This window comes from Bombus fervidus, chromosome 3 (assembly GCF_041682495.2).
Source record: "Bombus fervidus isolate BK054 chromosome 3, iyBomFerv1, whole genome shotgun sequence".
NCBI classification, from domain to species: domain Eukaryota; kingdom Metazoa; phylum Arthropoda; class Insecta; order Hymenoptera; family Apidae; genus Bombus; species Bombus fervidus.
In genome coordinates this window covers 2,910,759-2,935,864 of record NC_091519.1, presented here as the reverse complement: position 1 = coordinate 2,935,864, position 25,106 = coordinate 2,910,759, and the positions used below count along the sequence as shown (strand labels likewise).

Genomic DNA, 25,106 nt, shown 5'->3' with positions numbered 1-25,106 from the left:
GCTATCGTATAACTTATATCGCTAAACACGTTTAAGATAGGGGTTTCGGTAATGTTCATACATTTTTAGTCCCACGTTTAGGCGACGTATAAGCTTTCCGATAAAAGTCGTTATTCATTTTCATGCGTATACTTCAGAAAATAAAAAAAAAAGTATATGAGCTTAATTATTCAATTTCACTCTACAGCTATAAAAATCATCACTTAATATCCTGTAATTATTCTTAACCAAGGAACAAGAAGAAGAACCATACCGGTCTTTCCCATATAAAATTAATTGCCAGAAGATTAATTAGTTAACAGAAAATTAATAACTTTTATCGACAGCTGTTCGAACGTCCGGAATCAAACGACGATCTAATACAGCACCGAGAAACACCCACCATGGTTCACCTATGAAGTTTTCGCTTACCTACACGTATTTACACACTGCATGCACGTCTATATAGACACTCTTATCGTTTACAAATATCAAAAGGATTCGCCTGATTCTCTCCGTTTCGCGGGACTTCGGTTCATCCCTCGTCCATTTCTCGAGCCATTCAGCCCCTCGCGGTTCGCCTTTAGGGCTTCCTTTCAACCGGCGCCTCAGACAAAGGTTCAAAGACGAGCCACGAGGACGTTCGCAGAAAATAGAATAAATTTCCGGGACGACGTTGTCGAGGATGATTACGGAGCAAAGGGAAATTGTCTTTCGATCGCCTGTGTTAATCGTACCGAATGAAAACCACGAACTATGCGGAGAAAACAACGACGTTGTATTAACTATATGTTTAGGATAAATTAATTAATAGGACGTTTGACGTTTGAATCAATAGGTAATTTAATATTTTATTATTCCAACCTTTTACTAGAAATAAAGTATTTTAATCTTGATTTTAAATTCCAAGTAAAGGAATGTCTGGTTGTAAAGAGTTAACTCTGTTCTTAGTAGAAACATATTTCAAATAATTACAGTTTACCAATGGACAGTTAATTAACTAATTAATGAATTGAATCTCTCTGCAAGTTTCAGCCACGTTTATGACCTGCAGTATCTTCACCGGTATTCAGGCTGTAACAAGAATATTCGATACGACACGACATATTAAACTCGAGGAATGTTTAAAGTTTTTCTCGAGCACCGGAAACGAGTTCATCGAGTTCAATTTACTTTCTCGTCTGCTTTTTGATTGCCCTCCGTTTTCTCCCTGCTCTACAGCTTCCCATTTTCAAACGAAACATCCTTTTAAAATATTTACTCTGCAGCTAAGGGGTTGTTAACCCTTTGTACTGAACTGTCGCCGTTACAGTGACACTGATAAATGATATGAAAATTATTTCTTACATAAGTATAAGTAACGATATATCTGATATGTCTACGTCTATATATCTAAATTGGTATAAACAATATCTGATTATATATGCAGTAATTAAGATTATAAAAATAACATTCAAAATCGGTATCAGATTTAACAAATATTCAGAAAAAATGTTTCATAAATTCACGTAATAATCAGCAATGTTCAAATAGAAACTTTCTAAGCGTTTAATTAACCATTCTATTACAAACGTATTTTATATACGTACTTAATAAACAGACACTTTAACAAACGTACATTACACATCCACTAAATCGTATTAACGTTTCTGTTATCTTGTGTATTAACTAAATACGCCGAATATAAAATATTTGAAACATTACGATCATTTCACGTTAATAAACTCCGTCGCAACCTGCGCATTATCCCCATACCGCTCCATTACGAATTTTGAATAGTTAACAGCATACAATGTATAAAAATCTACGACGCAATCTACGGGAGGCTGAGGCACCCCCTTGCTCGATCAAACTCAGCCTTCGTTCAATCAAACAAAGAACTCCGCTAATTTTCTTCGCTTTCATCACAGAATTTCAATTTCCCTTTGTTCCGCAATGAATCTACGTAGAACGTCGTGCTACGAAACGAAGGCAGCGATCGACGAAAACCCGCAAACCGCCACCGTAACCAAACTGAACCTCAGACCTTAATTCACTCGCTATCCCGCTGGGTGGAACAGCTTGAAAATAATTTCGTACCTCGTGCAGGATTCGTCGACCTTCTCCCTTCTAAGTAGCGTAACGACGATCGATCAACCGGTGCGAAGAAAAGGGTGTAAGAGCCGCGTTGACGATCGTTCACTACCCGTGATGATAGTAGATCTTGTCCTTGCAATTGCACGTGGCACCGCAGAACTTCCGTCGTTCGCGGCCCTCTTTCGTGTTCGTCTCGCAGACCCAGTTACGAAACGTCCTGACCAATTCGGCGCAGTTCGACCAAAGATCGTTGTAGTAGCAGGCGTTCGTGCACAGCTTGTTGTACGAACAGTGGTCCTTGCACATGCTGCACGGCTTGCCCGCCACGTAAGGACGGCTAAGTTGACCTTTGTAATTGCCGCTGCAAGTACAAAGAATTGTCACTCATTAACATGGTTTTTTATGCACATGTATATCGTTTCTTATAAACGTCTTTGTTTAAGGCTGCTATGAAACGTTTGAGAGTGGGATGATGTGGAATTTGGTGGAGGATTAATGAAACGTGTATTTATCTGATACGAAGAATACAGGAAAGAAACTAAACTAGACTAAAAAGCAATGTTTCAGTACGAAATAGTTAAAAATAGCAATATCTTTCAATATTTTAGAACAAAGAACAATTTTAAATCATGAGATAATCCAAATAGTCTAATAGCCTAAATCGTATAAAAGGATATTGTGATACTGGATTTAAGGGTTGTCCTGTAAAAAATGGAAAATGTGATTTATCGTCTTTTTCCTCTGCTCAGCCTCTTCGCAATTGTACAATCAGTTACAAGGCACTCCGCATATCGATATCAACTATCTGCCAAGTAATCATAATGATCTTTACCAAAAGAGAAACATCCGTTTCTGCAACCTCGAAACAACTTTTCTCCGAATAACTTTTCTCTAAACAACCGGTGTTCGATTTTATACAACCATCGTAGCTGTATTTCGACCAGAAAGAATAATTTTACCCGGCTGCAATCAGAGCGCAACTTTCCTTCATCTCCAAGAACACGACAAAAGGCTCTCTAGCTCGCTCATTTCTCCCCATCAATTTCACCCCATCCCCGTGGCAAATGTTCGCCTAATAACTCCGCGTTTACCCGCTTCGACTCGCCTGCCTGGCACTCTCTTCCTCCGGCAATCTTTCCTTCAACTTTACTTTCAGACAATTAAGCCGTGACGTTTCACGACGTTTCATGATTGCAGTTCGCGAACGTCTCGAGCAACTTTCTCTACCCGTCAGACTCTACGTTTCCCAGCGACAAACAGCCCGAGGAATGAGCTCGAGCCAATCCTCGCGACCAAGTCGCGATTAATTTACATTTGGAGTATTTTTCGTGCCCGGTCACAGCGATCGTCGCCGCGCCCTTTCGAATTCAAATATCCCGCCGCGAAATTCATCACGAAACCACGGCGGAAAGTAAAAAGTACTACTGTCCTAGAGTCACAGCTCTTTATCAACTGCTCGATCGAGGGAAGACCGCGAACATCGTAATAGATCATCACGAATTAGAAGAATTAAAAATCTCTGTAAGGGAAAATCGCGTAGGGTGAATTTATTGGGTAAATGCTAAAAATCGAGGCAATGAATAGTTTCGTTGTTTCTGAAGGATTTTGTTTCTAGTTTAATAGGTCTAGCGATTACAGTGTTAAAGCAGGCTTTTTGTTTGCGTCGGTTTGATTTCATTGGACTGTGGACTTATATTTAAGTTCATTCGTATTCATGCATCTGTCTTGTAATTAATGAGATTTTTAATTACTGCGGTCTTCGAATTATTATATTATACCATTATTGCTTCAATATAATAAAAGAGATTTTAATATTATAGGAGTAACTTTAGTAAAATTGGAAAATAAATCGTGAATATGGGTAACATCAAATTTTTCTGAAACTGGCCAGCGCAGTAGAATCGATCAAAGTTCAAATTGGACTACATCGCTTATTCGTAAATAAAATCTTATCATAGTTGCGTAAAGTTTGAAAATATTTACCGCGTCCTCGCCAAGAAAATATTAGCTAGAAACGCGACGTAAAATTTATTCTTGTTTATTTTGCTTTGCGTGCAAGAATTACTTTCAAAGAGCAGAGAAAATCATTTCTGGCTCGATTAATACAACTGACGCGTTAATACTGGTTTTTATGTAAGTGGTTTGAAAATTAATTTCTTAAAACGCGGCTGACAAATTGCACAAGTTATCGGCCGTAATTTTCAAAAGAATAATCGTCCACTTTATGCGGCTGTTGCGTAAAGAACTCGAGACGCTTTCCTGAAACACGATCCAAGGGGAATAGAATTAATTTCGAAAATGTGCTCTTGCGTCACGACATCTCAGAGCATTACTTCGGGATATTATTCCAGAATACTACGGTGTAGCACACTATACCGTGCAATAACAAAAACACATATTTCTATAACAACAACAACAAAATATTCGTTGTAAAATGATGAAGCAGATAAGGAATAAAGTAATTGTTAAACGAAGCATCCAACATGTTTAGAATAGAACATTTCAATGTCTATAATATGCAGGAATTCTTATTGAATCGTTCGAGTTCCAAGAATATTTATAGAGCTTGCTGACAGATAGAATTTTTAAAATTGAAAAGCATACACGCAAAAAATTGGGAACGGTTTATCGAAAATATTCTTCTTGAAATAGTAAACACTTGGTTGAATCGGATTAATTGAAAAAACAAATCGAATAGCACTGATTGAATGGATTCTGGGAATTCTACGACCAAATTGCAGGAGCAGGTGCCTTAAATATCGCTGTATTTAATTTAAAACGCGTTAAAAATTTAATTTCGTTAACTGTATATCGAGTGGTTGAAAAATTAACGATTTTACGATTTTCGGGTTTAAAAGTCTTATTGCAGAGTTTTATCATCTTCCATGATCATCTTCTATGTGGACAATAACGAATAGACAGAGAGAAATGATAGAAACAATGTCCAAGGTGCTAAACAACGTGGTATTCTGGTGAAGCGATCGTGAAGAAGTTTATAGAGGGTGGTCAAAAAGTGGCTACATGCACGAGAGGTCGGAGAAGTGGGTCAAACGTCAAGTAGAGTCTTCTTCAGAGAAGACGTGCTCCTCTTGTCGACAAAAAGCAACACCAGATACACGAAATGTAACGTACACTCCGTGATTCAACTTCTTTTTATCTTGCCTCTTCTTTTCCGCAAGCATGCACGCAATTTAGTTATACCCTCTCATTGCACATTCGTATTTTCCACGTTTTTCAATTGTGTTACATTACGTCGTTATAATTCATTTTCAATATCTGTTCGTTTCATAGAACACGCTCGTTTTAGAAAATGACTTACAATATTGAAAATAACGAAATATCCAAATTGGGTAAACAAAACAATTCGTCATTATTGGAATATCTAGTCGTACCAGCTAAGGTGTGATAATTAATTTAACATTGTAATAAAATAAAATTATTTTGACTTATCGTCGTATAAATTTTCTCGCTTACAGGCCGTTGACCCAACATGATAAATATATCTTAGAATGTAATCGCTCAAAACACAGAGCTTAAGGCGAATTTGTGCGCGATTTGCCGGCAAGATTGCAAGCCTGTCATGTTTATGACGATGCAAATGAAACCGTGATACTCTTTACATAGAGGGCTACGTTGCAACCGTTTGGCGAGTGCTCGCACAGTAACTAACTGTGACATAAGATGAACGACTATTGTACGAATCGTCAGATTCATCGAACAGATAGCGTGTTGCGTTAATATAAAATTCAACGTTCGTACACACACGTTCAATTTCTTATAGCAAATAAGTATTTATAATTACGTTACATATGGCGTTACATATAATTTATAGTAGCTACTATTCACAACCTTCTGAAGGTTAGATTCCTTTAGAATCCGTCGATCTCATAAACACCGCCAGTTTTCCTTTTCGATTCCCTCTTTGCTATCTTATTTTCTATCCCTTTAATTCCTTTGTAATTCCGTTTCTTTATTTATCTTTCCGAGCAGTTCTAACGCGCGTACACTGGTAATATTTCCTTGGCGTGATGCACCAACAACGAGGAAAGAAGGAAAGAAACGAAGCCGAGAGAATTTAAATTACGCGCGTCGAGCGCCGTCATAAATTCGTTTCTCGACCGCAATTTTCCGGATTATGCTCGTGGCCTTCCGCCGCGGTACCGGGCAAACTTTTCGATTACAATGAGCCACCATCATAAATTCCTGACGCAGGAAGCAGCTGCGACTACCTACACGCGGTAATTCCCCGTGATACTCGCGACCACACGTGGCGAAGACAACTCTGTTACGTTCATTTTTCACCAATTGACAGCGTGTGAAAAATTCATTAATATGTGTATTTAAGAACTCTGTAACTCGCCTTAATTCAGTTTCAAACGTTTCTCAACATTTTATCAAATTAATCGTTAGAAGTTAAGTTTCACGATTCAATATATTCCGCTCGAACAAACTTGATTACTTCGTTTCTTCTTGGCTTAAAATCTGACTACTTATCTACTATCTTATTATATAAAAAATTACAAATTTCTGTCCTACATTGCTCTGCCGGTCTATTCCTCGGAGAAAGAAAACTTAGTTTCTTAAACGAATTCAAGCAACCTCGTGCCTTGACACGCTTTTGAAAATATCCCTCTGAAGTCGGCAAAATGAAATAAGACGCTTGGAAAGGAAATCATAATAGCCAGTCGGTCGCGTTTTCGAAACGACTAAACCACAGAACCGAGAAAAATGAAACGAAAACAGTGAAACGAGAGCGCGCACAGAACACGGCAACTGCTAGAAGCTTGAAGAGAATACACGCAAAGGTACTTCAGCTTTGTTACCGCTCCGTATTGTATTCCTTTCGCTGTTCGCTTTATAGGCGCTTTTTGTTCCTTGACAAGTGGCTCTCTTGTAGGCACCTTTGCACCAAACGCGATAGAATCAAGTTCGACGTGTGCTTAAAATTCTAACGAATCATCGGTACTCAAATTTCGCATCATAGAAATCTGATATTATGGGGAATACATACAAAGCTGTAATTAAAGTTCTAGGTCTATAGTTTCGTAACTTGTGAAACAAATTGTTAGAATATCCTGCAACAATTGTTCCGAGATTGGCAATAAAATATTATTTTATTTGGTATATATACCGCGTAACTCTCAAATCGCAAGTCTCACTATGAAAATTTTCTAATGCCATTTCTCGGTGCATCGGACTCCATTAAAACGAATGAAATAATTTTCACCAGCTTTTTTCATACAAATATTCCACCGTGATACTGCTCGAATGTAGTCGATCGACTTTCGAGCCTATAAAACAAAAAATTTGTGAAATTTCAAGGTATCTTATTTTCAAATTGTCAACGATTGTTTACTCACCTTGGAGCATAGTTGCACACATACATGAAAAAGTCCTTGCCGAGTGGGCCTTTGCCACCAGTGCAATGACTCACGCCACAGCCTACTAAATGTGTGGTGGCCCACACGATTTGAGTGTAATGGCCGACTTTGCGATAATCGTTGGCTTCTTCGTTGCCGTATTTGAAATCCTTATATTCCATGTACCACATTCTGATAGCGAAATTCCTGAAAATGAAAGCACGATCGATTAATCAGCAAATTTACATTAACATCTTCCTTTTACTTTTGGCCGTCGTTGTACAATTCTACTCGGGCTGAAACGTCGTTTCTTCCTCGCTTTGTACACTGAAAGAAGCGAGGAGCGTTCGAAAGGCTTTTCAATCCGAAAGAAGAGAATCGAGTCAATTAAAAACACGATAGACTCGGTCGAATGGTTTCATTGGAATTGCCGACGCCAAAGGAGGACGTGGAAGTGACATCGGCGACAATTGTTCAGTGAACGTCAACAGGTGGGTCTCTAAGGAAACCAGCGAGTACGAAAGCAAGTTATCGTTAGGCAGAAATAGAACAATGTTGGTGAATCGTAACTTCGAATCAGACTAGGAACTTTCGTGCCTGAACAATAACAGCTTTTTCTACTGGGAGTCGACGGTCTTTCGCGTATTTATAGGCTTATTCATACGAAGTCACTGAATAATGTATTACCTATTTCTAGGAAAGAATTTCTTACATCGAAACTTTGCAGAAAGTAGCAAATAGAATTTTATTTATACGCGGCTCAAAGCTATTAGAAAAAGATTGTAACGATAAGAAGTTTTATTGTATCAAACAGGAGATTAGTTTCCGTTGCCATCGGCAATTCCAATGATTAAAACATTCGTTAAAGAAATGCAAATATACAAGCAACGAGTATAAAAATATATAAATCTTGTTGCAAGTGAATTAATTACGGTAAATTACAAGTATCAAACAATTGCATCAAACAAAATCAAACAATTTCATTTTTATAAATTATTACTACGTAAAACGATATATATATATATATATAATACAATTTACATAAATTATATAACAAATATACGATTTATACGATACATAATGACGTAACGTATGATTGATATTTAAAATGTTTCAAATTTATGATACTGCCTGATATTGTATTACGAATAAGTTGAATAAGATTGCGATTTTTATGTAGTATGACAAATGAGAAAGATAAGGAATTTCATTTTATTAAATTACATATGATAGTAGCGAAGGGATGCAAAAGTATGCGCAATTTTAGCAGTAGTACGAACATAGCTCTTGGCGAATTTTAACTCTGAATCGACTCATGCGTTTCCGTCTGGCCTGTGGTTCCCTTTTCTACCGAAACTTCGAGTGCTTTGTTACGTTTGTTAAACGAATTGCTGGAGTGCCGTTCCGAAGCGCTAGACGCTAATGACTCTTTCCGAAAGAAAGTCATTTGTTTTCAAATTACATAAATTATCTCGGTGGCAAGCAATGTTTTAAGTTGCATTGATTTCATTAGTCAAATTGGTAGTGATCATTCGAACAATTTGATTTCCCCTATTTTATCCTCCGGTCATTTTTCTTAAATTTCGCTACGAGCTCTTCGAATAATCCAATAGTCGAAAAAGTCCAAAGTAAAATGTAATCCTAAAAACTAGCAAATATTTTCGACTATATCCAGACACGCAAATATTCTAGTGCAGAAAAAAATCTATCTTCCTCGATAAGTTGTAATGTTCTAATGTGTTAGTCAAACACTGTAACTGTCTTCGCTCGAAACTTGAAGTAATAATATTGAACGAGTGAATCCTTTGGTAGTAACAATGATAGTTAGCGACTTAATTGAAAGGTATCGATGTGGCAATTATACGGAAATAAGGATCCGCCTTTGTCTGCGTTCTGTGGTGCACTCTATTCGAAATTCTATGCCCTATGCGCCAGAATTCTGCGGTTATTGGAGCACCACGGGGACAATCATCCCCTGCAGCGAGAATATCTTCCTTTGGGACACGAATACATTATGCGTACAATCCACGAAAGATCTTTTGAAGTAAATTTGAATAATAAAGAATTTTAAGCCCTTACAAGGATGAAAGGTTTGTAGATGCTAGAATGAGATACGCTCGCTGCGAAATACGTATATAGCTTAGCTTCTTTTGCATAATTTTGTAAATGCGAAAATTTGAAAATTTCATGAAGCAATAAGAAAATCAGATTCAAATAGAAATATTCATAACTTGTTTATATTCGCTTCTTTCTGATTTAGAAAAATAGCTTGGTGGATGTTAGTTGAACGTTAAACGTACTTTCTGATACATTTTAACTCTAAATCGTCCGAAACTTTCTTGTCTGAATAATAACGGGCTTTTCTATTGAAGCACAGCGATCTTCGATGTCTTCAAACGAAGTTTGAAATAAATCCGAAGGCGCAAGACGTTACTGTATCACTTTCCCACAGAAATTTAATTATTTTAAGATTCTATGAAGTAACACAATGCTTGTAATATTTCCATGAATTTGATGAAATCCATTGTTCTGCTCGAAGAACGTTGTTACGTCGGCCGACTCTCTACCTGGACGGGGCCTTGCAGCGCACATGGCAGCCATGTGTCTGCACCTCCTTACGGCATACTCTAAAGAATCTCAAAGACCGACCATAAATCTTAGAAAAATCTCAACAAAGTTTCTCAGGTCAAACAAGGATCTTTTCAACGAAAGTAATTTCTAAGATCTCTGGTTTGTGTCCGGAAAACACTTAAAATTAGTTATTTGCACACGTGCGATGCTTCCCACTACCAACCTTCTATCGAGGGCGGCTAAGACCCCTCCTAGTCCACCAACAATCGTAATGGCCAATAGAAACAATGTCTATTACCCTCACTTTCCTGGCCAAAAAACTGTCATCTACGAATCCGATGATCCCGTGCGTTAGACACACCCTTTCCTAGCTCTCCTCTGACACAGCATCGTCACTCTCAGCGTAGTCCGTTTTCATCGTCCGAACAGTCAGTAAGTCTACCACGGTTCTACCTAACCCCAATCAATTCATTTGCAAAGTCTAACTATCGCATCGAGACATATCGTCAAATCGGGTCCTATCTCTGTAACGCATAATCTATACTCATCGTCAAATACCTGTAACGCTCATAATATTGTAATCCATCGTTGAATATATCACATTAACCTGTTAACACAGTGTTAATTTCAATTAACCACCCCTGTTATCCTAACCGAAACACGGGGAACGACTACTTCGCGGCGTCGATTAGCCTAATCGTAGCGAGAATTTACGCCTCTCGCTGACGCGTTTTCCTCGCGACCGCGTCTCTCCGCGAACGGTCGTAACATTTGGTAAGGAGGTGCAGACACATGGTTGCCATGTGTGATGCAAGGCCCCGTCCAGGTAGAGAGTCGGCCGACGTAACAAACGTCGAGGATTAGATTAAGCTGATACGACTTTGATTGCCAATTGTATGTAATGCAGGAATATATAATCTTACTTGAAAAATTTTAAACTCACCATAGCGTCCTTCTCGTTGTAATAAAGATATTTTGCCCACTCGACCCGAAATCATCCAAATATCGGCCGGTTGCATTGTCATGTACCAAACCGAGGCATCGATTAGCCCATTTCTGTGCAGCTTTACCCAAACCTGGATGCCACTTCTGAAACAACATAACATTTCTGGATCACATTACGTGTCATATACTCCTGTTCATGATTATTATAGAATCATCGTTAGAGACACCTATAATAAAATAAGAGACATTTATAATAAATAAACAAATACGCTTGTCAAATGCTTAGGAAATGATAATCTTTAAAAATTGTCATTTGATTTGTAAACTAAAAAAAACCAGCGAAGAGCCATCTCCTCAATTGTTAAAATTCCTTAATCAATTTTCGATGTATTTACGTTATATCTAGAAAACAGCAGTAAGCACGAGAAATATAAAAAAGTCACTGCCCGGCTATTTTTGAAGATGAAAGTCCTTTTAAAGCACATTCTCAAATGGCCTCATAACCAGCACGATCCCTTCACATCCACTTCGCGATACAATCTCCACAGAAATTTATCGAAGAACCCCTCCATAGGTTCCCTCCATGAAACGAAAGCGACTGTAACCAAGTGCCACTTCGTTTATTCGGAGCCCGTTAATTTTCACCCCGGTATCGCTTTAACGCGAGAGCGATCCGAGTTTCCTCATAAAAATTTATAACTCGCCACGACCTTACGATACTCGCGTCCGGCCATCGAACCGCGGCGTTAAGCACTTTTACACGAACGTCTCGAAGAGGCAATGACTTTTCTCTACGAACCCCGCGAATTTGCTAGCCCCGTTCTTCACGCGAACATTAGAACGATACCGTGGCGTCGTGAATGCGTCGTCGCGCTATGCTCGTAACGAACCGCTCGTAAACGACAGTTTATTAAGATGTACTATTTATTAGAGGAACGCGGATACGTTTACGTAGGTACTAGTGTCATTAGGCACTGTGTGAACTCTTCGAGACGAAATCTTACGTCTCAGTTACTATATTAAGTATCGAGCAATAGTTCATTACTTTATTTAAATTTCGTGAAATTATAAAATCTAGGAGGAAGAAATAGCGATAAAATGGTACCAAAGGAATCCCTGAAACTACGTTTCATGGCGACAATATTAAAAAGTAGAATTTGATAATGTAAAATGATCGCAGAAATTGCAAATAAGATGTCACGCTGGTGCATAAATTCAAAATTTAGAAAATTTCCGTGAAACTTAACTTTCTTCCTGATTAAGCGTGTGGTAAATGCAAATAAAAAAATCATCCAATTTTGTTCCGTTGAAGTTTTACAGAGCCTTTGCAGAATACAATTAGTTCAATTATCTTACGTCCGTGTAGTTGAAACAATTACAGAACATCGCGAGCAGGATGCGTTAATGGAATGAAGCTTGCATTTAACAAATGAAATCCAACTTTGAAATAAAGCAGTCTGTGTAATCTGTATTAAACAGAAATTCCAGATAAATCTGCATATTCCTGCAACGAATTCGTAGAACGAGTTAGAGTCAATTGTAATTTATAAAATTAGTTTCGTTAGTCGGCAAAGATATAGTTTTCCTCTTACATACTTTCTTATACTTAAGGAAATAGATTCGTTTTTCATTGGCGTTTTTCACATGAAATGATATTAAGCTTTTTGTAGATGCTTGCTAACGTAATCATTATCGAACCAAAAGCGTGAAACTCCATCTATGAATGAATGAAATTATATTTTTATACGCGCAATATAATCAAAGGTGCTGATGCAACTATCCTTCAAACGGTAATTAACGTCGAAATGTTGTGACGAGAATCTTATTGTAATTGTAAAATAATAATTAGTTACAACCCTGTACTAATTATTTCCAACAAGAAATATCTTGGAAAGATCTTGTACAGGAGTTCCAACAAATCTGTAATTACTTATATGAATTCTTTCTCCTTTAGGGTGGGTGAACACTATTGACCACTGTTTTACTTCATGTTTGGCTATTATATTACAATTATTTTTGTCATAAACTGATATTTAATATAAATTAGCACAGTTCTATATCAGAAACTAGTACCACAGAAGAGTAAATTTAGCTTTAGCTCGTAAGAAATATAAAAATTATACAAAAATTACTGTGATAAATTGTTGAAAGTGTTAAATTACAATAAACATTTAAGAGTTATTAAATTTGATTCAATTATAATAGAACAATCATTTTTTATAACATCGGAACATTGTCAAGAGTATGTCACTGAGTATACATGTAAAGTGGTCATTTTTGTTTCTCTTTCCGTACCGTGAATATCGAAAACAAATTTTTTTACTTACTAACAATTTAGTTATTAATTTAATATTACATTTAAAAAAGTGATTAGTAGCATTGAAGCCATTAATTTATAACATTTAAATTTGATTATGTTACGATAGAAAAATCATTTTTTATGACATCAGCAAAAATCGTTAATGTGTATGCATCAATTTACGCGCGGTCTGATATACATAGACTTGAAAATATACCGTTCATATAAAACGCTTGTGCCACTAATTTAAAACAACTTTATTGCTAATTTATAAAGATATATCATTAACTTCAGACAATTATTCCATTAATTTGCGACAATTTACTATTAATTAGAAACAAATATTCCTTTCATTTTTAACAATTATATCATTAATTTATAGTAAAATGCTATTAATTTGTATAAATTAAATTACTGATTTATTTTATTTCATCTACTATTAATTAAACCCTTGAAATCTTTCAAATGATGTTTTATTTCTATTTAATTTTAGTTTTTAATGTTAAATATTTTACTTAACTTTTCATTTCACTACTTCATATAAAATCAGTGCAATGCACTAGCAATGCAAAGTGTACCCATTGATTGACTATGGAATTTAACTCTTCGTGTCCGCTCAAGGCCAAAGAATTAAACCGTTTTCATGGACTTGAGGAAGCAACTGTAATCAAATCAAGGACCACGAAATCTCGCCATCCAATCATGCATGTACTATTGGTTTGCTTCCTTTGGCGATGAGTTCCAATCTTCAAATATGATTATTTGAGCTCAGATATGGGTTTAGTACGAGTTCTATCAATATGTATACACTTCAATAACTAAGAACATTTAATATATCTTTATTGAAAGATATAGAGCGATTTACAGATTTTATTTTTGTCTTAATAAATTTCGACTTATTGTTATAATCTGTAGCATTCTCTGCTTTTGAAAACATAATTGCTAAAATTATTTGACTACCAAATATGATGCAGTTAAATGTCCTGAACAATTTCCTACGTACTGTACCCTATTCCCTTTAACAAATTAGCTATTATATTGTAATTAATAATAAGATATAATATTGCGTATGAATAATCTGTATTTTATGAATAGATAATACTAACTTGTAAGGTATATTTTGATAATAACCTTTACTCTCGCTCGCACACTTATAGATATATTCATATTAAAATCAGGTACAGCACAAGCTTCTTCGATACATTCAAATTCTAATTAATAAATTTCAATACTAACTAATTCTTTACTATCCAATAGTTTTACATCTTTTGTTCTCGATAACATGAATGACAATTACTCGTGAACCAAGTATAATACAAGCACGTTTAAGAACCTTTTACGTAATCTATTCATCGTCTATTCACAAATCTATTCACGAATCCATTTTCTTCTCTTCAATTATACGTTAAATTGAAACAAATAAAATCTGGTGCAACGTAGGATAAGATATTTTATAGATAGATATTTTATCGATAAATAGAATTACCAATTTATGATACGTAATGAGATCCGAGAGTATTCGCCGCCCCGTGGTGGGTCCCGGTAATTGGTATCGTTTTCCAAATATTAATATCCCGAAATACTATTGTAAATATTAGACAGTTAATATAATATTAACTTTAATATTACAGGCATATTACCATTTGTAAAACAATACACGTATTAATATTTCCGAGTGTTACTATCAGAAAAACGATATCAAGCTAGCAACTACTTTAATACACCCCAACCTAGGTTATCGAAAATTCCTTTCAGAGTTTCCTGATCTAAACTGGATTGGTACCAGCCGCGGGGGCATCGTGGGACGTCCTGGGATCCCGTGGATCGCCGTAGGACGCCGTGGTATATCTCGGGAACATCGTGGAACGAGCGTGTTTTAGCTTTAACGAATTAGAAGATAGATACCTGTGTTAAGCCCATCGCCAGCCCATTATGTACAACGACGCTTATCGAACTTGCAACGAAAAATAAAAATCTATTTTCTTTCGCCCCTCTCGCTGATTATATGACACAAATTGTTCCCGAGATTTATTGGTTTCGCTATCGTTCATCTATTGCGTTCCTTCTATCTATTGCACAGCGTACTCGCTCGCGCGTCGGTCAACGTGTACTTGAGATTCCCTTGTATTCGTAAGTCGGCTGAAGGACATCTTTGTTTTAGCGACTGGTCGATAACTGTTCGCTCGTTGCGTCGAGTCGCGAGGGTTATCGTCGAGCCGATGGTACTCGCAAAGTCCAGTCAAGAATATGCGACTCTGCCCAATTGGTACTTCGGTACTCAGACAGGGTTAGAATCTGTAATTTGATGTACTTCGTAATCTTGTTCGGCGAGTCCCTCCCACTGGGAGTGGACCCTTCTAGTTCAGTTGGGACAAGTTCCTCGTAATCCTAATCAGTGGTTCCTCTCATCGGGAGCCCCACTTGTTCGTTTGAAGTGTGTCGGATTACAGACCCGCACGCTCGATCCTTGGCTGTGCGACCGCGGCATCATCGGTCGATGACTTTGACCGTAGTTCGCGTAAATTTCGAACGGCGAAGCAGGAATCGAGTGACGGTCAATCTTTGAATCTTCCGCCGAAACTTGGTGTTATATTGTGCACGAGAATGCGTCACGTAAGTTCTTTGCTTCTTTCGAGAAATCGCGATCTCGTTCGTTCCGGGCACATCACGATTTTTCTTTTATTCTCTGATTGATCCTATCCTTTCTGCCTTGCCCCTTTTAAGGGAAGTTCAGTTAACTCATGTCAAAGTTTACAATTTTCCGGTATTTTGAAAGTTAGAGTTTAATAGAACTACTCGAATTCCCCTTTGCAAGACACGAAATAAAGTATCGATAGTTTCGTTTTCTTTCCGCCGTTCCAAGTTAGACAAATGTATCTTTGATATTATTCATAACGATCGGTGTAATTGCGTGGAAGATAGCTGTTGTGTCGTGTATACCTTATTTCAAGATTATAAAATTCACACGAGCGCTGTGTAGGAAATAGATACTGCGTAATGCATGCATTATTTTAAGTTTGTATTCATGTAATATTCATGTAAGCGCTATGTAGGAGATAGGTGTTTCACAGCTTAGGCTCAGAACTCGACATTCTTCCCAACAGCTTGAACGTGAAGATTTGCAAGCAATTTTGAGTGACTCGTGAGCAGGTCTCGTAATTACCTGCTCATGGCGAGACCTGATAATTGGCATCGTTTTTCAAAGATTAGTCTTTACGTCATCTTCCCCTTTCTTTGCATTATTTTATCATTACTACGCTAACATGGTCCAGTGTAGATCATGTAAAAGTTCTTTCGGAGTCTTTTCGTTGAACTGACAATCCTTCGTGGGACGCCTGTAGAATACCGCAAGAATATCTGGGGCGTGTGCGTTTTAGTTTCAATTAATTAGTTTTAATAACCTCTATACTGATCTGTATAATCTTTGTATGGAAGATGAATGTTACATGGTGTGTGCTTGCTTTTAAGTTTATAAAGATTTGTGTAATCGTTATATATACATGTGTGTGTATTTATTTATTTATTTACTCATTTATTTATAATATAATATATATAACGATCCCATATAATATACATGTATATCATGTAGAGATTATGGAGAGTTGCGCGCTATATGCTTACTTTTAAGTTTTATATGTATTAGTTTTAACTTTCAACTGAGGCAGCTAACGTGGGATGCGTGCGTCTTAACCTAATTAATCATAAGAGAGATCTTATGCCTCGGTAAATTATTAGCATCCATCGTGGGACGCAAGGAATATCGCAGAAACATTATGAGATACGTGTATTCAAGTTCTAGTTGATTTTCAGACAGATATATCTAGGTTAAGTCCATGGTGCACGCCTCTCTTTCAAGATACATTGCCTGACATGGAGCAAAAAGTTAAAAGCTCCTTTATCTAATCCTTTCAAATACTAAATTATTAAATAGAACGATTGATTTAACAAAGTATTTATAGTTTAATTTCGCTCTAAGTGGAGGTCTTTGATGCGAAGGGCTGCCAGTAAAGCTGCTATCTAACGTACATTAAATTAAGTAGGTTTTAGTTCTAAGATCTAGATTAAGTTAATTTTAAGTCTCATTGGTGGACGACGAGAGACGGGTAGGGATTTTATTCTTCGTTTCAAGTTTTAGTCTTAAGTCTTGGTTTTAAACCTTGATCTTTGGGTCTTAATTTTAAGTTTTACAATTAGTTTTAAGTCTTACTTAGTTTTAACATATTTCTGAAATTTTCATGACTGTTTCGCTCTCTCGTGAAACACGGAAACACAGCGAATGTCACGTCTATACCTCGTCTGTGATTGCATCGTTCGGAAGCCGAAAAATTGAATTATACGGCTTTCAACGTTATTACCGAATCGTTCTCGCGTTTTCTACTCTTTCAGATTATTTCCTCTGTTATTGCCTCCGAACGAACGGATAAGCTCCTTGCGTTCCAACTTTTGTTAATGAAAATCGCGCTGCATCGCTGAAATTACCAACTTTCCTCGAAGTGGTTGATTCACTTTATGAGATTTGGAAACGTATAATGATACGATTATGTTTGTGCTAGTGTTGGTGTTCGGAGTTAGAATTCTGTGTAAGTAACTATTATCTCTCTATTTCTCTTTTTAACACTATAACTCTTAAATTCGTCAAAACAATAACTTTAGATTATTTGTTTTTTTTTTTTTGAGGATTATCAGAAACATACAACTGTTTTTAGCGAAATTAATATTCACCTTTATTAAAACAGAAACATGATCATATGTACGTACTTACCTACTAATTTATTATCATATCGTTTTAATTAGGGATATCATTGTGTAATATATTTAGGTTTATATGTGGTGGTAACGACAGATACTTCGCGTAAATTCGTGTAATTTTTTAATCGTGTATAAAATTTTGGAAATTATGTTAAATTCTTTAATTAATTCTTCTTCCCACGAAGAAGATCGTGGAACGCGAACGGAATATGGAAACTTACAAATTGAGTTACATTTAGAAAGTTATGAAGTTTTCACAAGGTCGAGGTCTGAAACTTCAAAAGTGTAGAATACAGAAAAATTATGTAGATTTTGTAGAGTTATGGAGTTCTTTAACATGTTTTGTGTCATAGACTAGTTTACAGATGTAAAACTTTCAACGGAGAAAGATGTTTGCCACGCTGCACTGTTAGAGAAAGATAGCATACTACAACGGTGAAACGCAAGGGCGGTTTTTAAAGCTGATTTAAAATATCTGAATGTGCTGTTTTATTACCGAAACAGCTGTTAATATTTATCGCGTGTTAATTTTAGTTGAAAATCATACACATGGTTTCGATGTTCCATGTCTTGATTAAAATTGAGTATTTTCCTGTCCATGAGTAATTAAATGGCTTGAAAGTCTGGCTGATGAACAGTAGCGCGTTCCAATGTTATTTGACAATAACGAATGCTGGTACTTCAACCGCAGGGATTCATCATCGTTAATGCGTTGCCTGTGAATAATCAGGATCAGGGCATGACTTATGAGATTATTTATTATGCATTAGCCGTAATAGCAGGAAATATCCGCGAAACAACGTAACGATCGTCCATTTTGGTTTTACCGGCAATCAACTTAAAATTCATCATTTGACGCGAGCTATAAAGCTCCCACGGTAACCGTACAATCCGTTGTTACGATAGTGAAACGTGTTTAATGGCAAACGCGAAGTAATTGTTTCGGATGTTGAATGAACAAAACGCTCTGTAACGAGATTGATTTTGGTGACGAGCTACTGTATTCCACGTCGACGTGAACCGAATCGAAAATTAATTTGTAAATAAAAATACATGAGATATTTCCACATGGAATTGTTTCTATACAATGCGATATAAAAATCGTATATTTAAAACTTTTGTGTTGGATCAGTAACTTTTAAATAAGCTATAAAAAGTTGATTCGCGGATATTCAGAAAATAACCGATTCGATGGATGTTCAAAATCCAATTCGGATGTTTCTGATTATTTGAATAACAATACGGAATATTTCTACATGAAACTGTTTACTATAACGTAGAATTTGAATATTCGACAAATTTTCTAAAAAAAGGATATGAAATTTTGTGAAACATTAATATTCCAGATGCTTGCAATTACTTGAATAGAGATACGAAGAAATCGTATTGCGACACAAAAATTTACATGTTCGGAGCTTCTATGTTGATCGAAAATAGAATAGAATAGAATAGAAGTGCATGAACATCGGACAGTCTGCTAATACAAAAATAATCGAGTCCTATTAATAACTGAACTGGTATTATCTACGGTAAAACTCTGCATATCTCGAAAATGCCCTTATTATATTTTCAGATATAATTCTCAATTTCAAAGATTCGCTTTCAATTATTAAAAGAAAAAAAAAAAGAATCTCAATTATAACAACGAATCGCGTACTAGAATCACGTTTCCTCGTAGCAGGTGGAATTTTATCAAATGAAGGCGGGAAGGCCGGAACCCCTTTGTGTCTCTTGCACGCTTCGTTAGCCGCACCGACAAAAGCAACTGCTCGGTTTTTTAGGAAAGAAAACGCGGCTCATTGCCTCGGCGAGAGGGAATTCGTCCGTCGCGGCGAGAGAAGCTTGGGATCGTTAAACCGACGCCTGTTACAAATGTTTCCACTCGCTCAAACGGCGAACGATTCACCACCGGCTTGTTCAAAGCTACCAATGTTACACCCGGCTCTACTACTCGTGCTTCGTCACGCCACAAAAATAATCGAATTCGCTACGACTCGTTGGTAAATGCAATTGATTTACTTACAGCGGGGATGTAAGGATGTTGTAATGTTTTTGGAAGGGTAGTTTCGGTTTGGTGCCTTTGGCCGAGGCAATAGAGCGTGAAATGCGTAAGCTTTGTAAATTAAATATTAGATAACATGTACAAGTAGTGTACTTATGAACTAAAGCGTACATATAGGAATATAAATTGCTTATAAATATATCTTATTTTTATCATTTCAAACATAAGACTAATTAGATGTTTTAGAATTCACCGTGTATTTAGAATTTAAAATCACTGTTTCCTTCTCTCAGCGATAAACTGACTTTTATTTTATGAAATTTTGTAACTATACGCTTTTCCCCTAACGTTTAACAACAAAAAAATATCGAATGTAACTTCAATGGCATTGCCAAAACCAAACCTGGAGTATACAATCGGAGGGAAATAACGTTGTTTATAGGGAAAGTAGTTTCGCGGTCCTGATTATGTAAACTGCAGTTTGTACGTAAAGTTTAATGCTGGTTTTACTGGGATAAACATGATCCAAAAGTAATTTCCATTTTCACGATAAGACCAACGGAATATCGATTTCCTCTGTTTCTCTTTTTTTTTTTTTTTTTTTTGTACGTTTCCTTTTCTTATTTATTGATTTCGTTTTCACTAAGAGGATTCTGGAAATCGTGAATGAGAAAATGATGCCATCGTTTGCATAGAATAATTCTAAATTTAGTCAAGATACTAATGTCGATTTCAAACAAAATTTAGTATCGATTTTATCGGCTCAACTGAAAAAAAAAATGTTTTAAACATGAAAATTAACATTTTACATAAAATTCCTATAACAAAAAATAAAAAATAAATAAAAAATGGAAAAAATAAATTCGAAGAGCAGACTGTGTCCAACTAAAACTCGTTATTCGCTAAATTGATCTGAACAATTTTTTAATCAAGAAACGAAGGGAAGATATAGTAAAATCTTTTAATTAAAATTTCTTTATTAAAAAATTCTTAAGCTCCGAAGCATTTAATTTTTATCTCAAAATTTTAACTCAAAGTTTGCAACTTCCTTTCATAACAATGTATTCTGTTACGTTACTGCAACAGCAACATTTCCCTAATCGTTCCCTCAGCATTAAATTTCTTGTTTATAATTATGTTCAGACAAATACAGAATGTCCAACGTAGCTAGGACGATCGCAATACCAATTATTAACAACAATCGTCGATTTCCATTCCATCCATCGTAAGGAAAGACCTTTGTTAATCAAAATTTCTTTTTCTTGTCCCCTCGTAGAAAGATCCGGTTGTAAAAGAGACAAACCAAAAACTCAGAAATTTCATCAAAGAAACCATCTCCTATCTCCGCGAATATAGAGGAAAGAACCTTGCTGCAGCGTGTACCACGCTTTGTTTCACGTCGATATCCCGATCCCTCGCATCGAAAGCTCGCCCTGTTAAAATGCACGAGCGCGCCGACGATGAATGGCGGTGGAAAATCTTGGAAACGCCGTGACCCACTTTTTTTTCCTGGGAATGCGTACGTTTCCTAGTAGTTGTGGGCAGCAGTGGGGGTAGTAGCAATAAAAAAGACGCTGACTTGGCGTCTGTCGCTGGCCAGCGCACAGGTGCTGCGCTTGGGATAGGTCAGCACTAGAGTGGGAGAGAGAGAAAGATAACGACACCAACCGCTCGAAATTATGCTTCGCTTCGAACGAACGATATCTCGGGTACGGAAAGTCGGTTCGACGTGAAACAAAAACTGGGTTAAAGGGGAAGAATTGCTGCTTCTGACGGCGTGAGTTATGGGGAATCGGTGTTGATAGATTTGAATATTACGGTCCGGTGAATTTTAGGGGCATTTTAATAGACGATTGAACGTGCGATCGTACTTTCACGTTATTGTTTATTTGAAAAGTAATTAACGATAAAAAAAGAAATGGTTAAAAGCTAATAAAAACAATAATCGAGAATTGATAGATAACATTTAGAAATTAGTTGAATTTAAAAAATAGATCGGAATTCTTGAATTCCTTGGGATATATTCATGGTTAAATTTTTGTAATCAAAGTACTGGTACCATATTGTTAATTAGGTAATTAGTAATAATGTAAAAATAACAGAGATAACGATATTTGCAAAGAAGGGAAGATCGAGAGAAATTTGTTAGCATTACCGTGTCTAAAATAATGAAGAACATTTAAGTTGAAAATTATGAGAAGATATACGCTTCAAGGTAATCATTTCGTATGCAAATATAATTTTAATCGTCCGCCTGGAAATCTTAATTCAACCGGCCCTCCCCTCGGTTTCAATTAAATCTGTTAATCAGGAAATCGTTGTACAAACTAATCTGAAATTTTCAATTAAAATGGAGTACTGCGAAGTCAATTGCAGAGGGCGGAATTAACAATCGTTGACAACTTACTCCCCTACCTTTCCATTCTAATTTTATTCAAGGTGTAAATTTTACTCTGTACCTTCCTTTAAATTTACTTTCTCTCTTAAGACAACGTCATAAATAAAAATCATGTTTTAGTAAATGATTAATAAGTTAATAAAATTAACTATAAAATAATAAGGTAATACGATTGATTTAAAAAATAAACCACAAGGTAGGCAATGAAATTTCAAGTGTAACGATAAAGTTGCAAGTGACTCACCATGGCGAGCATATTAGCCGCTGGAGGATTGACTTGCGTGCGAAAATAGTTATGCGTGTCGACGATCTTCTGTCGGACCCTGCCGCTGTTCGTTCTTAGTAGCTTGACAGGCACTCTGTCCCCATACAGCCTTGGCGCTGAAAGCAGAGGCAAACGTTCCTCTCAACAACGTCTCGATAACCGATACTCCTTGTCAATAAAAGTCCTCTTTTTCCCTTTTCCCTCTGTCTTTCACCCTCCCCTCTCTTTACGCGCGTTGCTCCATTTCCTTCCCTTTCGCCCATGGAACAAATGCCCGCTTTAAAGGGGAATATCGACAGCGCCGCCAACTCCAAACAGGGCAATAACGTTCTATTTTCATATCCTTTACCCCTGCTTGCTGCTCCGCGATTCCGCGTTTCGCGGATCGCTTTATCGAAGGCAAACAGACGGAACAGAGACTCACGTTCGAAATTGAGACGGGACATGCGATTTTCCAAATGGCGCCGAATGGTAACCTTCGGAAAGGACGTTGCTTCCTCCTAAACATTTCTGTCGATTGCGGTGAGGCATCGGAAGGGTTGTGTAAACGAAACTGTTGCGTTTCAACACATTTGATCTGTGATAACGCGTGTGTCTGCATTTTCAACCTGTGGACCACGCACGATTCGCAAAGATATTTCTTGAATAATTAATACGATGCTAAATTCACGATATTGGCGAGATTTTTCCATTATATTTTAGATCGATTGAGAAAGTCGTGATATTTTTCGCATAACTTAGATCTTCATATTTAGAATTCGTAAGAGTTGGCCTCGAATCGGAGCTCTCTTTCTCATTCCATAAAAAGTGCATCAAAAAAAAAAAAAAAAGTCGGGAAATTACCTACGTAAGTTCAAGTAATATCTGAACTCTTTTAACGCATCAAACGGTTTATGATCGAGTGCTTTCAAGTTTTTATTACAGCTAAGGATGGATAATTGAAAAGTTCCATTACGCTGCTATGAGCAGGTAGGTACGTAAAGTACCTACATCTCGAGAGATTGCTATAGTTCTCAACATTATCAACGACAGAACAAAAGATATTGAGATCGTTTAAAAAAATAAATTTATCTTTCCCAGTGTTGAAGTGGTCGCCACTTCTAAGAAAACTCTACATCTGGTCTTTTTAGTTTTCTCAAGCACCGAAGCCATCGACAGCGTATAGACGAAAGACTGGGACGAAGGTAGACCATAAACAGTAGACAGACGACGATGGCTCCAGGGCTTTCAATCATAGGGTAACGTTGCTAGCGGATCTGGACCAGCTCAAATTATATTCCTACTTGTATTTACACTTTTGTATTAAAATATATTTTCTATTTTACAATTTATCCACGCGTTCCTTTGTTCATACATCTAATAACCTAAACACCCAGTATACACCTCGAAACACTAATTTCCTAAACTTTCGTGTATCTCAAATTCTCGAAATACTACCGATACTACTAAAATACTGATACACCTAAAAACTGAAAATACAAGCTTTTATGGAAACGGTCACACAATTCTCAGAGAAAGAGATTTATATGAAAGAAATTCCCACAATGGTTTATTTCATCGTCGAACGAGAAAACGAAAGGCGCGCCATTAAACGAAGTTATATCGGCTCCTCGAACAATAGGTGACACTTATTTTAATGTGAACGAGCACTTGCCATGTGCGTTAAGCCGTGATACACGGGTTGCCCGTGTAATTTTTGTCCAATTACCGTTCAACAATGGAGCCAGCGGGAACGCGTCTGTTATAAAAACGCCCTATATCACCGGATCTGAACGGGCGATCATATTTTACTTCCGTAACGTTAGCTGCAAATGCATTTGTAAAGCGACGCGTGTAACCAGCTAACACCGGCTAATAACCGATATAAGAGAGTGCTCGTAAAAAAGCTCGTCAACTGCCATACACTTCTAGCTTTCTAAAATTATTTCGAAAATTGGTCGCGTGATTCGAAGCTCTGTAGTAGCCAGATTTACATTGTGTCAAGAGTTTTTCTTGTATTGTGAGAATAGTTTGTTGCAATTCTGTCGTATTATCAGCTTGCCTCTTTTTTTACTTTTTCTTTAAAATATTTAAAGTAAAGTATATTGTAAAATCTTAAGTTATTAAAATTTAAATCTTAAAGTATCATAAAATCTTAATCGCGTCTGTTCGCGAGAATAAAAAGAAAAAATAAATTTCACCAAATTATTCAGTTCTGTTTTTGTAGTTTCGTAGTTTCGAGCACTTCGGGTAGTTTCTTACAGTTACTTACTATAACATACGTAATTTAAGACAAATTTTATTCGATCACAGATACAACTCGAATTCTTAATTTTATTAAATCACCCGTCTATTTTACATTTTATCATTTCATGATAATACCTTACACGATTTTCTACAAAGTTTCCACCATTTTCACAGAATCTCCATTCCACATAAATTCAGCGTCTAATTAAGGGTTCCTTTGAATGGAACATTTTCCT

The 25,106-nt window shown here is 36.6% G+C and overlaps 1 protein-coding gene across 4 annotated transcripts in view; it reads right to left on the bottom strand.

The window, feature by feature from the left end:
- Positions 1-778: 778 nt before the first annotated feature.
- LOC139985916 (cysteine-rich secretory protein 2) overlaps positions 779-25,106 on the bottom strand; it is a 93,747-nt gene continuing 69,419 nt past the window's right edge. For all 4 annotated transcript variants that reach the window (XM_072000811.1, XM_072000810.1, XM_072000812.1 and 1 more), the window contains 4 exons: positions 22,624-22,760; positions 10,930-11,075; positions 7,416-7,622; positions 779-2,416 (listed from right to left, as the gene is read on the bottom strand). In XM_072000811.1, coding sequence (XP_071856912.1) covers positions 2,161-2,416; positions 7,416-7,622; positions 10,930-11,075; positions 22,624-22,760 — 746 coding nt within the window. In that variant the 3' untranslated portion in view covers positions 779-2,160. The remainder of the gene's footprint in view (positions 2,417-7,415; positions 7,623-10,929; positions 11,076-22,623; positions 22,761-25,106) is intronic.